General features: G+C 35.5%; 1 protein-coding gene across 20 annotated transcripts in view; it reads right to left on the reverse strand.

The window, feature by feature from the left end:
* Positions 1 to 412: 412 nt before the first annotated feature.
* LARP4B (La ribonucleoprotein 4B) overlaps positions 413 to 13,989 on the reverse strand; it is a 49,501-nt gene continuing 35,924 nt past the window's right edge. For 8 of the 20 annotated variants that reach the window (XM_087916574.1, XM_087916572.1, XM_087916570.1 and 5 more), the window contains 9 exons: positions 13,405 to 13,458; positions 13,105 to 13,317; positions 11,686 to 11,792; positions 10,909 to 11,160; positions 9,537 to 9,582; positions 7,700 to 7,861; positions 6,461 to 6,579; positions 6,007 to 6,115; positions 413 to 4,175 (listed from right to left, as the gene is read on the reverse strand). In XM_087916574.1, coding sequence (XP_087772700.1) covers positions 3,912 to 4,175; positions 6,007 to 6,115; positions 6,461 to 6,579; positions 7,700 to 7,861; positions 9,537 to 9,582; positions 10,909 to 11,160; positions 11,686 to 11,792; positions 13,105 to 13,317; positions 13,405 to 13,458 — 1,326 coding nt within the window. In that variant the 3' untranslated portion in view covers positions 413 to 3,911. The remainder of the gene's footprint in view (positions 4,176 to 6,006; positions 6,116 to 6,460; positions 6,580 to 7,699; positions 7,862 to 9,536; positions 9,583 to 10,908; positions 11,161 to 11,685; positions 11,793 to 13,104; positions 13,318 to 13,404; positions 13,459 to 13,989) is intronic. The other 12 variants (XM_087916583.1, XM_087916581.1, XM_087916579.1 and 9 more) reach the window with 4 other exon arrangements.

Consider the following 13,989-nt stretch of genomic DNA (forward strand, 5'->3'; position numbering starts at 1 on the left):
ATTTGAACTGCCAAATTGCAGGCAGCCAGCAGTCAGAAGAAACAGCCTGCGGTACTGCACTCTAACTACTGCGCCACGGAGGCTCATATGGCACACTCAAAACATATATTACTTCAATTCATGCCCAAAGTAGTTTTAAAGCAAGTAAGTGAGCAAACTATACAGACAGTGGGCCAGGAACAAGTTAAATAGATGTATGTTGGAGGGAAAATGATAACATGAGGCAAATATTACCAAAGAGCAAACTGCTTAATAAATGGGCACACTGGGTCAGTCTCAGAGCACCAGGACAGGCCCAAGAAAGGAGCAAAGGAACTTCTGGTATTGGTCTCTTTGCAACAAGCCTAGATCTAAGTGAATGCAAAGACAAAGGTTTTTTAATGACTTATTTTTTTAAAAAAGAGAGAAACTCAGCAGTGCTAAATCTTTTTATTTTTCATATTCTACATTTTTAGAAAGTTGTACATTTTATGACATAAAAGGAAACTTAAATTATCAAATAGTTCACATGTAAGCTTGATTCCAGTCTTAAACAGAAGAACTAAAAACCCACCTTCAGGAAAAATATGGCCTCCCTATGACATCTTTGCTTTAGTGACTTGGCAGCTATCACTTTAGTGACTTGGCAGCTATCACCTTTGATTGTCCGCTGCTAGCAGTCTGATTTGGGCCCATAACCCCTAAAAACTACAGCATGTTGAAAGGGATATAGAAACAAGTGGAAACCTTGGTCAATCAGTGGCTGTGACAAAACACTGCATCCAAGGAATGACACCTCTCTGAAAACAAGTTTTAATTCCAGAAGAGAGGCAGAAAAAAAAATAGGAACCAAAATTAAGAGTGTGACAATTTATTGATTTTTCTGACTAGATTCAAAATTGGAGCAAGGGTAGTAATGGTAGATAGGACATCCGAAGGCAAAAAAATACTGTACATATTAAATATGCAGAAACAAAATTCATATTTGAATGCATCCTTTGAATAAACAGACTCAGAAGAACCTATATAATTCTATTTCAAGGAGCACCAAAGTAGTCTTACCCCTTCCTGTCCACCCTTGCCAATGGGTTGTTTTAACCTGCAACTCAATAATTTAAGAAGACTTTAAAAAAAAAGGCAGATCTGAATAGCTAAACATAAATAGCCTGTGTTGTTAAATAGTCCTGAACTGTTTGAATACAAGAATATTAAAAATTACTGGAATTATTTGGCATGACACTTTCTTTTAAAGAAAAAAAAAGTCATCACAGTAAACAGACTGTTATTTGAGTGAGAATTACAGTGTATTAGCCTAGTATAAAGAGCAGCAGCAAATGCATTAAAAATAATACAGCCTATCTACTGACCTGCAAAAGTTATTGTAAGCTATCTCCAATGATTAGCTCTATACTTGTGGCCTCTTCTCTTTGTTTGCAGCTGTTGTATTCATGCTCTCAGCAGGCAAATGAAGACAACTCATCGCTGGCCAAAATTATACCTCCTGTCTCACTGCCCCTTTCACTGCTCATGGGAGTGGGGGGGAAAGGATCAATGATAAACCAAGGTTATATAAGATGATTTTGACTCTCTTCTTGTGTATCTTCTCAGGAAATAACAAACAAGACTCAACTTGCCATTTTAAAGTCTGCAGTGCAAGGAGCAAGATGATCTGTTTGTTTTTCTTTTGGTAAGGATAATTATAAATAGCAGCAACTTATGTTAGAAGATCAACTGCTCTAGGATTTTTATTTGTTTGCTTTTTAAATAGCTATGTGGAAATTTTAAATCCAGTTTTACTAATGTGTTGGCCTACAAGTAGTTGAATATACTTGGGGTGGGAGCTTCTGGTGGCAATGTTGTTTCTTCCTAATTCATTAAAGTAATACTAATTTCAGGTCCTAGGAATTGAAATTTATACTGCACACCTGTGTTCCATATAAACAAAATGCAAAACTTCCAGAAAGTATTTACAATGTCAGGACTTTTAAAGACAGGCTTTCTTCCATTCCCCTTAGCAGTGAAGAGGCAGACTTAGCTCAACTTATCAGAGTAAAGAAAAAGAAACAAGGGAAAAACAAATTAAAGTAATATCCAAACCACAACACTTAGTTATCTACATCCAGTTCAACAGCAACATTTATAATATATCAATAATTTTTATCAGGTTTTTTAATGGTACCTTTTTATATGTTCTGATTATTTACACCTGTACAAGCAAAAGCACACACTTCCAAGTGCACATTTTAATACAGTATTGACTATTTCCATTTACAGATTTTTTTTTCAACATTTTGAAAAAGATCAACTGCTTAAGATCTTTTTAAGGTATATTACAAAAACTGCCACTATGACCTGTACTAGAGTATGTTTACCCAGTAGGGCCAGTGACAGTACATAGATACTGTAACTGAGTAATTCTGTATATGCCACCCCGTGCTAACCCTTAATGGGGTCAGACTTCAATAATTCTAAGCTGTCTTATACAAAAGTTAAGGCAAAGTCATTTTCAAGTTTAAATAAAATTCAAGTCTTTAAAAATTGGATGGAAATAATTCTTTTAAAAAAATCAGTTGTTTAAATCTTTTGGTGTGTATGCATGTGTGTGTGTGTAGGTGGAATAAACTACTTAGTAGGAACACCTTTTGATCCGAACCATCTGCTGCTTAAACACCCAAAAAGAAAAGCTTTAGGTATTTAAAAAAAAATATATCAGCAACTTTATTAGAAATGTATTAAGTGCAGCTTTGTCCTTCAGAAAGCATATTGCTTCTAAAGTAAATGTCATCCAGGCAGGGTACAGGGCAATGTCTTTCTTGTGCATACTTGCACACACATACTAAAACACCATCAATTCATGGACTAAAAGAAAGAAATTAAATCCATGTGCCAATGTTGGTAGGTATAGAAAGTGTCAGCACTCAGGCTGATTTAAGATATAAACTCTTTCAAAGAGCATTTGGAACACAGTTTTGAAAACTTACACAGAGCATGGGTTTCAATCAGAAAAGGGTTCAAAATTATCTTCCCAGTTGAGAGAAGGACAAAAAACTGAAATCTTCATCACAAGAGTGCTATTGTGCTATCTTGTGAAAAACTGCCATTAGCTTGCATCCACCATACACAAGGGCACATTTAATTAATTTATAATGTGCTTTTTTTTCTTTTCCAGAAGGTCATGAGATCATTTCATCTTGGACTGAGAAACTGGTTACTTGCTTACAATCTATCAATGCAAATAATCTAGAGAACTCAGTTGATCTTTATGATGTTCTCCTTTGGCCAAAAACAAAAATATTAGAACCAGTTTTATTTTTTTAAACTTAAAAAAAAAATACTCTGCTGATTTGCTACAGCAACTGGAATTTCAAAAAAAAAAGTTAACTTGTCTTACTGATTTGTAAATCATCTGTTCTGCTTTATACTTTATGTATTAGCTATTATTAGTATTCAGGACTTTTTTTTGAAGATTCTTACTTACAAACCAATTATTCAAAGATATACAGCAGCACAGTTCTGTCTAGTAAATTAGGAAAAAAAACCTCATTAGAATGAGCTTGTATTCATCCATACATGGAGGCTTCATAAAAATGGATTTCAGATTAATGCATCTTCCTTCTAATAATATAAAAAAAAAAAAGATTTTAGGCATTGTCTTATGTTCAGCACCAACCTAATATAAAATTTAATTAAACCGACGGAATTGACTGGTTGCTCAAGGGGAATTTGATAAGGATGTAAGAAAAGAATAATAATAAACTATTTTACAAAGAAATAAACAATAACAAACAACAAAAAAAAACCTCTAGCAGGCATTTCATATACTTCATAACCCCTGCAAGCTTTTAACCAGCAACTCCTTCTTTGTACTCTGAGTGTCAACATAGGGTAACTTCATAGTGAAAACTTCTTGAAATTCAACCTAAGTGCTACTTTCACTGAGAAGATTTGGGAGGAGTGCTCTGTTCTTTAGTCAGACGTTTTCCAACGGATGGAGGAAGAGGAGGCCTGTGTCCTGATGGTCTCCACTGGTCTTTAGACTTCAATTCTTTGCTTCTTTCTAGTGTTTCTGTGGATTTCCTTTCCTCTTTCCCACAAGCAACAGTGTTTGGCTTCTGTTCTTTTTGAGACTGCAATGGAGCTGCATCCTTACTAATCCTCTGACAGATTTCTGCATAACTAGGTTTTCGCCGTTCCTGCTTTATTAAAAAAAACACACACAAAAATAAAATTGAATAAAACTGAGTAATCTCGTCACCACCAGAAGTATGAATTCTACACAAAATAAGATGAAGGTCTTGCATAGTTTTGCGATTCTTCCAACAAAAAATGTTACTCCTTAGAAATTTTTATTGTTCTGAAGAATTGAATCATAAATAGAGCTAAGACATTCAATTGTGTACTGGAATCTTGAACCCCTGATGGACATCAGAGTGATAAAAAACATGCTGCAGTTCCAATCTCTCTGGAGATTTTTTGGGAAAATAATGTAAGGAATAGAGGTAATCTTTGTCTTAGGACAACAACTGGGAGTGAAATCCCATCATTAAGCAGTGCTGCCATAAAACATGATATCCTGTGGTCAATGACTTTTCCTTAATGACTGCATCACTTAGGGATGGCACTCCTAGCACTCCTTAAGAGAATTTTCACCAGTCATTAAGAGCTGCGATAGCACAGTAGTTAGGCTGCAGTATTGCAGGCCAACTCCCTGTTCACTGCCAGGAGTTCAATCCTGACCAGCTGAAAGTTCATTCTTCCATCCTTCTGAGGCTGGTAAAATAAGAATTGTTGGGGGCAATACACTGACCTCGTCAACACAGAGTGCTGTGCTATGAAGCGGAATATAAATATATATAAATATGAAGAGGTATATTTGCTCTTAGCTAAGAGGACCTGACCTAAACCATTCTGAGTTTGGTCCTTCCCAGCCCTGACCCTTGGTAATGTAACAGATTGCCTCCAATGTCTCCCCGTTTACCTATCTCTCCCCAATCCTTGCTTTTAGTCCCCCTGCACCCTACTAATTGTGTAACTCTGGGGCTGCTTGCCAGGCTTCAGTTCAGGATCTTAGGAGCTTTCTTGGCATGACGCAGCTCTGGGGCTGTAGGAAGATGTGAGGAAAACCACTGTGCACAACCAGGAAAAAAAAAGTTTTGCGCAGGCAGTAGTTGCCTCATGGAGCGCCAGGCTAGGTAGGCATGCTTGGTTAGCAGTGGGAGCAAAAAGATGGCAAGGTCAACTAGGACAGCGGGGAAGGTGCAGTGCTCAGTGCCCAAAAAGGCACAGAGGGAGGGAGATAGGTGGGTGAAGGTAATTGAAGTGCCCCAGCAGTTTTCAGTGAGCTGTTAAATCCCTGAATTCTGATCATCTGACCATGGGGATACTGAAACAGCCGTAACTTTGGGGATTGGTCACTGTAACTTCAAATGAATGGTTGTAAGTTAAGGACTACCTATATGAGCAAATTATCAGGAGGATGGCTGAAGCAGTCAGGAACAGGCATGAATTGCAGCATTATGTCATGGTTGGTAAAAAAAAAAACTTCAACGGACTTAGTTCAAACAACAGAGTGCACCACAATCTAGGGCTTTTAAATTAAAATGGCTGGATTTGTACAACAAGCAATGGTTCATTATGGTTTAATTCTTGATTCTCAGCATGCAAGATAGATATGAACATATCTGTTTTGACAGAGTGGATTTACTGCCCATACACCACATTCTGACTACTTTGTTGCTGGAGTTTAATAGTAAGTTTTTGATTGAACATGTCATAATTGCAAGACTTACGCGCTTGCCATCTGTAAGACAACTGGGATTCTGAGGTTAGAGAGAACTTTGAAAACATGGTTTCTTTAAAAAGCATCAGAGGAATTGGATTTGCATAATATACTAAGTCAAAACAAAATGTATCACATTATTGCTTAGCACGATGTGTTTTTGTGACAAATCTCTCCTCTAGTATAAATAAAAATATAAAAGCCAAAAAATTCTCATCAACTTCTTATAAAAACCAAAATGCACTTACTGCTAGAAGGTCCCCATTGACCTGTACTGATTTAGAAGCAGTAGTAACAATGTACCAACGTCTTTGAGTATTTTGAGTTTCTTTCTGCTTGTCCATAGCTTTGGGATCACTGTAAAATAATAGAAAGAACAGCTGAGAATAATGAAAATGCCTCAATTCTACCTTCTGCATAGTGACGTCCATAGTAGCAAATCCCTACTGTCTATTTTTATTGTAAGAAACCTGTTTATGTTGCAGACACACAGATAATTTTTTCAACACTGACAATCAAGCCATAAGTCAGTATGTGCTTTTGCACAATTCAGATGAAAATTCTATGCTGCTGCTGTTAAGAAATGTTATTTATGAAATGGTTCAAAATCTATTGACAGAATATCCAGCCTTTTGAAGATGAACAATGGAAAATGTGGATTCAAAACAATGTGTTCAAAGATCTGTATTATGAGGTCCTTACTCAGGAGCCTGGGATGGGGAAGGAGGTGTTTCGGATGTCCTTGGCAGAGCAGAAGAAACCGGCAAATAAATCTCACGAGGAATCCCAGATGGTACTGTGTTTGTACCTACACTGATGCCCTGAGAAAAACAAAATTCAAGTCATTTAAACTACATTTCCATTCAAATGCAGAATATATTTATAACCAAATTGTTGTCATCAGAGGGAGGCAGAAAGAAGGTAGTGCAGGTCGTTCTTGACTTAAAATGATTCATTTAGTGATTGTTTGAAGTTATAGCCACTGAAAAAAATGATTTATAATCATTTTTCATACTTATGGCCACTGCAGTTTCCCATGATCAAAATCTGGATGCTTGGCAACTTGCATATATTTATGACAGTTGCAGCATTTCAACATCATTTGCAATTGCCATTTGTAAACCTTCTTTGCTGATTTCCAACAAGTAAAGTCAATGGGAGAAGCCAGATTTATTTAATGAATGAATGACTCGCTTAACAACTGCAGTGATTTGCTTAACAAATTTGGCGGGGGGGAAAAGGCAGTAACATTGGGCAAAACTCCCTTAACCATGCTTAGCAACAGAAATCTGGAGTTCAACTGTGTTTGCAAGTCAAAGACTACCTGTAGCAGCCCTGCCCAACCCCTGTGTAGAATTACTAAAATCTTAAAAGATTAAGCCATGTTTACTTCAGAAATTAAACATGGTACAATAGCTGTAGATAACTTTTTAAAATAATTTCAATCTGCATCAAAGTCAGTGCTGAATATGATACATTGCTTTGATTTTATCCAAATACAGACTATTTCAGAAATTGTCCACCACAAGAAATAAACGGTAGAGTTAATATTTGCTGTTACATAGTTTGGTATCTGAGGAGCTTAACAACACATGTAACAGTAAGCATTTCCACCTAGTGTTTGAAGTGTGACCCTTTTCCAGGCTGAAGGTTACCCTATTATATACCATTCTGAGAAAAATCTGAGTAGGATATAAAGGAGTAGGATATAAAGAGCCATGCCAAGCAGGCTTCTAGCCAAATGATATTGGCAAAGCTACTATCAAGTACAACAGCACTACAGAAAATAGCCTGCTGCAGAAAGCAATACTTTGTAAGATGGGTGTTTCTAAGCCTCTTTTCTCAAAACCATCACAAAGGCCCATTAAAGAATGATGATCCTCAGAGTGAACAAGTATGTGTCCCTAAATGCACCCTTGCCCAACATCTGTGGATTTTTACTTTTTCTTTTGATGACACATTCACATTTGACAACTGTTTTTCAAACAAGTCTTCAGTCTTTAGATTCCCAGCAGCTCCAGGCAAGGGAGGAAAACTGGACAACCCCAGCTCAAAACTTGGAGATGGCGGTTTTATAGGCGGTGGAGACTGCGTTTGTCCTCTCTGCAAGAGAAGTGTAGAATAAGAAAGAAAGGCAACAGCAACCTTAAAGAAAAAGGGCACAAACGTGTAGGAAACAATCAAAATATGCATACCTCACACTTAAACAGTCATAAAGTAGTTACATCAGTTGACTTTCTATTTATTAAATACTTTTCTTTCCTGCCAACAAGCTATGTCTAAGTAGGTGTTATAGTTTTAAATTTATCATTCAGAAGTTAGAATGAAACACAATGCATTTAAGCATTATCCACGAGTAGTGGATTAATATTGCCATCCATCCATTTCTAGACTGACTAACATAAAAAATGATTCTTAGCAAAAATTAACAACAGAGGAATTAACATGCTATAAAAGAAGAACCACCACCCTGAGGAAACCATGGAGAAAACAGCCATATTTTAAGGTTATCTTGAAGGCAGGAATGCTAGGAGGGGAGTGATTCTTCAAGGGATGCTGTCCCAAACGAAAGGTAATGCAACAAAGAAAGCCCTTTTACCATCATCTTTATTTCAAGAAACCCAGGTGAATAAAAACAAAAAATCAGCTCTTACTTTACGGAGTTGACGCAGATTTTCTGGGCGCAACTTGACAATTTTATGCATGAAAAACAATCACGCAGACAGAAGGTAAGATTCAACACTATCCATTATGGAGGAATGTTTGGTAAAATTGACACATCTTGCAAACATGGATAAATTAATTTCTTTGATTACCAAAAAAAATAAATGATTCTATTTACATTTATTGGTAGAGAAAGCTCTTGGGGACTTTTTGTGTAAAAATGATAAAAATGAACTTGAGATTTATGGCTTTATTAGGATACATAACTTTAGAGAGAGATTAAAATGTAATTGTACTTATATCAGCAAGAATATCAGAAGCCACTTCTTTTTTATATATATTTTTCTTCAAATTTTGTTTTCTTTCACTTTCTTTCTCATTGATTTCTTTCATTATATTATCCTATAGGTTCAATCTTATTTTTTTTAAAGTTTCAATTAAAGTCATTAAAAGAACAGCTACCACAACACACAGCTTCCCTTAATTACAATTCTAGTTGGCTCTCTACAGGAAGCTGGAAACTATATCCATTGTAATTTGGGAAAATTAAATGTTTCTTGTTCTTAGTAATATGACCAAAATATGAAACAAGTAATGTGAACGTATCTCTGTTTTGTGGAGGAAATGGAAAGGGAGATTCAAATTTTAAGACAAAATCCACGTAGAAGCATAGGGAAAAAATATGGAAATTATAGATAAGGAGAAAAGAACACCATCAACTAAAACATCAAGGAGTTTGCAGGAAACCATTGTGACTAAAACAAGAATCAGTTATTTTGTTATGGAAGAATTTTTTCCTATGTTTGGTAGAACAGATTAGTTAGAAAAGGAATTCAAACAGAACTGGAACAAGAAGGGGGATGCTTTGTAAAATTGCTTCAACAACTTGAAAAATCTAACACAAATATGAGTCACCATCAACTTTGCCATGTACCTCATGACGATTTGGAGGTAATTTAGAATAGATAATTAGAATAGATATTTTTACAGTTTAAGTCACCATTTAACATTATGTCAAACCATTCCTCACTGAGGCTGCGCTACTCTTTAGTCAAGAATCTTCTAGTCAAGAATCTTCTAGTCTCAAGTGAATATCTAGACATTGCATACTCACCACAAATTTGTCGTCTCTCTTTTTTCGATAGCCGTAAGAGTTTTTTCTGGAAGGACAGACATCATCATTATTAGAATTTATTCATTCTTAACATATCATTTTAAATGTGATTATACTCTTACACTGAGAAAACCCTTGGGGTGTAGCTATCAGAACTTTCAATTAGGTCAAAGAAGCAGGCTCAAGATTATTTTTGTCAGGTATGTGAACTGTGATCTTGGGCAAATCACTATTATTCAACCTAGTGTAACCTACCTCCCAGGGTCATGTGAAATTTTTTGAAAGGATGTAGAAAATGGAGGACTTGGTATGCTATGCTGAATTCGCAAGAGGAAGAGTTATACATGTCTGAATGGCCTTGCTACCAATTGTCAAACCTATGCTTTCCATTTATTTGTACCACATCAGCTAGCGTTTCTGGAATATCAGAAATGTCCAATATCCTGAATCTAGAAATGTTATAACTTTCAGTGAAGATCACTTATGCAAGAACTTTGTAAGTCTAGGTGTACATTGTTTTACTTTAAATATTAAAAATCCAAAGTATGATGCTCATTAAATAACTTCTTTTTCTTAAAAAAAACCTTTTTCCTCAAGTTTCTGGAAGTAATTCCTTTGCCATTTATTTTCTAAGCTGCACTAATTAGATCCACTTTAATAAACCATTCAATATAATAGCAATCAGCTTTTTTGGTAAGCAGTTGTAAATTATGCACAAATTATTATTGCACATAATACAGAATAGAATAACAGAGTTGGAAGGGAGCTTGGAGGTCTTCTAGTCCAACCCCCTGTCTAGGCAGAAAACCTTACATCACTTCAGACAAATGTTTATCCAACATCTTCTTAAAAACTTCCAGTGTTGGAGCATTCACAACTTCTGTAGGCAAGTTATTCCACTGATTAATTGTTCTAGCTGTCAGGAAATTTTGTCTTAGTTCTAAGTTGCTTCTCTCCTTGATTAGTTTCCACCCATTGTTTCTTCTCCTGCCCTCAGGTCATCACATAAATGTGACATCTGAACCAGTACTTTCCATATACTGTTATGTTTTTACTCAGATTATCAATAGACAGACAGACAGACAAACTTCTTAGCTGGACAGTGAAATTATAAACAACGGTTGGCTCACATAACTGAATCATCACGGCTTAATGTGACCTGAGAATCTCCTTAGTGTTTTGTCACCGATTATACTATCAAATAATTCACTTCAAATAGTTCTGCTTCTGTTTAAATCTTTCTCTTTTCAACTGAGAAGTTTTTTCTTGCCTCATTTCCATAGAATTATTCTTTTTGAAATCTCTAACATGGAAACATACAACATTCCCAAACCTCAGGGGCTAGTGCTTTACCCTAAATTTCAATACCCACCTTCCTCTGCCTAAGCTGGGGGATGAATCTGAAGCCGTGGATTCTACTCGCCCGCTCCCTACATCTCGCTTTATATAGCTTGTAGTACTTTGCATCCGTGTCCTGTTTTGTCCTGGATGCCTGGTTTGTGGGTTCCTGACACCGTTGATTAATCGGTCAGCAGAAAGATTGAATATTGTAGGGCTCTCTAGTAATCCAGTCCCTCTGTCTACAGTAGGAATTGTATGCCGTAGATATGATTTGCTGGGATTTCTGGACAGGGAAAAATAAAAACCTTTCAGAGCTGTCATATAACATCTTCAGGAGATGTTTAGAACTGCACCAACATGCACAGCTTTTACTGGAGTCTAAGGTCAACTGATCACAGTGTTTGGCACTATTCTCAATCACAGTCCATATTTCCAAGAATGCCTCTGGGCCAAACACAAATCCTACAGGCATCTTTAGAATAGGGTAGATAGATGTCTACAGTCCAAAGCTTAACATATTTCTCTGCACAAAGACAAGAGTTATGACTCAATGGTCATTTAGTAATGGAATTCATAATTTGGTATAAAACATTTGCAACTAATTCACAATTTTCTTTGGTTCATTGTCTTCTATACAAATATTTCCCTATTCCATTTTACCTGCCTTACTTGTTGTGTATGCTTTTTTAAGAGATCAAGGAAGAGAGAGAAATTGTGACATTTTGTAATCGAAACCCCTGAGATATTTATGAGTTTATTTGCACCAGGAATATTGTCCAGGTAAACAAAGTGTATTAACAGAACTTGCCTGGTTCTTGGTGTATACTGCCTAAGAGTAGCAAGTGGAGTAACAGTTGGCTTGAAAGTAGGAGCTGTAAATCCATTGATAAATCCAGTATTTGGAAATGGGGTGACCTATAGAACAGAAAATTTCAGATATAGATTTGAAACTTTCAATATATCCATAAAATTCTGAAAATAGCACAATGGCACAATAGCACATTAGTTCATTTTACCTTTCTGCATAAGCATCACACGTGTGCTTATTACTATTCTCATTAATACAATATTCTCATTACATACCAAACCTTGGTTTTAGAATAAAATACACTCATAATACAACACAATATAAACACAGGTACAATATAAATACAATATGGGCCCAAATTTCTGTTGATAAGTAAACATTTATTAAGTTAATTTTGCCCCATTTTATGATCTTTCTTGCTATAGTTGTTAAAGTGAATCACTTATGCTACAACAAAGCTAATCGTTAAGTGAATCTGGTTTCCCTATCGACTTTGCTTGTCAGGTTACAAAAACTGATCACATGACCTTGCGACATAGCAATGGTCATAAATATGAACCAACTGCCAAGCATCTGAATTTTGCTCACATGACCATGGGGATGCTGCAAAGGTCATAACTGTGGAAATGGTTATAAGACACTTTTTCTAGTGCTATTGTAACTTTGCACGGTCACTAAATGAACTGTTGTAAGTTGAAGACTATCTGTACATTTATATTTCTAAAACCTTAGTTCTTCTGGACAAAAATGTACATGAAGAAAGTAAGCATAAAAGGGAGAGATATGATAAAATATCTTCGTATGCAATTTTATATCCTGTGAGATTTGATTTAGTAAGCTTAGTATAATGAATTTATAAAAATCAATACACATCAACATTATCAATCCGACATGCTGAAAGTTTTAAAATATAAAAAAGCATGTTATATCACAGAAAGTTGTCTGGAATTTTAACCTGTTTGATTTTTTTTCCATCCCAGATTTTATTAAACAAGACTGTTCTGAGTTTGAATCATAGTAATGTAGTAATGAATCAAGTAATGTAGATTTAACTCTAAAACAAGCTACTTCAGGAAATGCCTTGATGTCCAACTCAAAAAGGGGAAGCAAAGGTTTCAAAATTACACTTTGCAAACAGTGCAAACATACTAAAGGCTTCAAGACTATACTGTCAGGTTTCAAAGGATTTTTATTTTCCTCATTAAAAGTTCTTTGTGTCTTACTGAATACCACTGAAGAAAAGTTGAGCATAACCCCCTCTTCTAGGTATAGATACAGAGAGCTTTAGGTACAGAGGAATAATACATACAATGGTTTTAAAATACAATTGTGTAAGTTTTCTCTCCCTGGACAGTTTCCTTAATTCCTCTCATCAGCATGAACAAACAAACAAACAAAATGGTTCCCCAATTTGCTTACCAATGATGGATCAATATAGCTATGTGTTGTAGACCAGGCTTGTGGTGTAATTAAACTATATAGTGGAAATTGCTGTTGGGGTCCGTATACTGGAGGTAAGTATGCAAATGATGTTGTATAACGCTGTTGTGTGTAGATATTCATGTCCGCTGGTCTGTATCCATTTTTTGGCAAAAATGAATTTATAGCTATAGCTTTTGCTTTTATTCGCGCCTGCAAATGATAGAAGATTATATTCTTAGAAGATGTTGTTTGGAATTATCCTAATTATAAAATCAAATTCCAAAATCATACATTTACCTTAATTGGTTTTCCTTGGAAAGTTTTCACATCTTCTCTAAGGTATCTGTAAGCCTTTAAAAGAAAGTTACACTTATTTGAAATGGTGCAATTGAATTAATGGGAACAAAAGCATGAATACCTTTCTACCTAATGTAGAATTTACATATGCAATTCAAATTAACAAATAACATATTATAGGCTCCATGTTTGGGAACACATAATTTTTTGTGTGTTTATTTTGATCTGGCAATAACCTTATTGTGGGAAAGAACCAGCTAGAGAAAGCACTAGAAATTTTTGCAGTTATGGCGTTGAAGAATGTTTTGAGAGAAATCCAGGCAAATTTGATAATCACAAAATATGCATTTTAGATTTATTAAAGCCAACAGGAACAAGTTATATAACTAATTTTATTGGGATTTGAATCCAAGTGATACTATTAACATCTTACAGTAGTTGAGGAACTGTTAACTTCAGGCTCCTTTTCATAGACTTCCAAAATCTACCAAGACCATGCTAATAAGATGAGGGAAAAAATAAACTATACGCTATGCATCCAATGGAGTTAACATACCTATTAACATTATGAATACCTTCCTAACT

Source organism: Pseudonaja textilis, chromosome Z (assembly GCF_049901715.1).
Source record: "Pseudonaja textilis isolate UNSWEBS1 chromosome Z, rPseTex1.2, whole genome shotgun sequence".
NCBI lineage: Eukaryota > Metazoa > Chordata > Lepidosauria > Squamata > Elapidae > Pseudonaja > Pseudonaja textilis.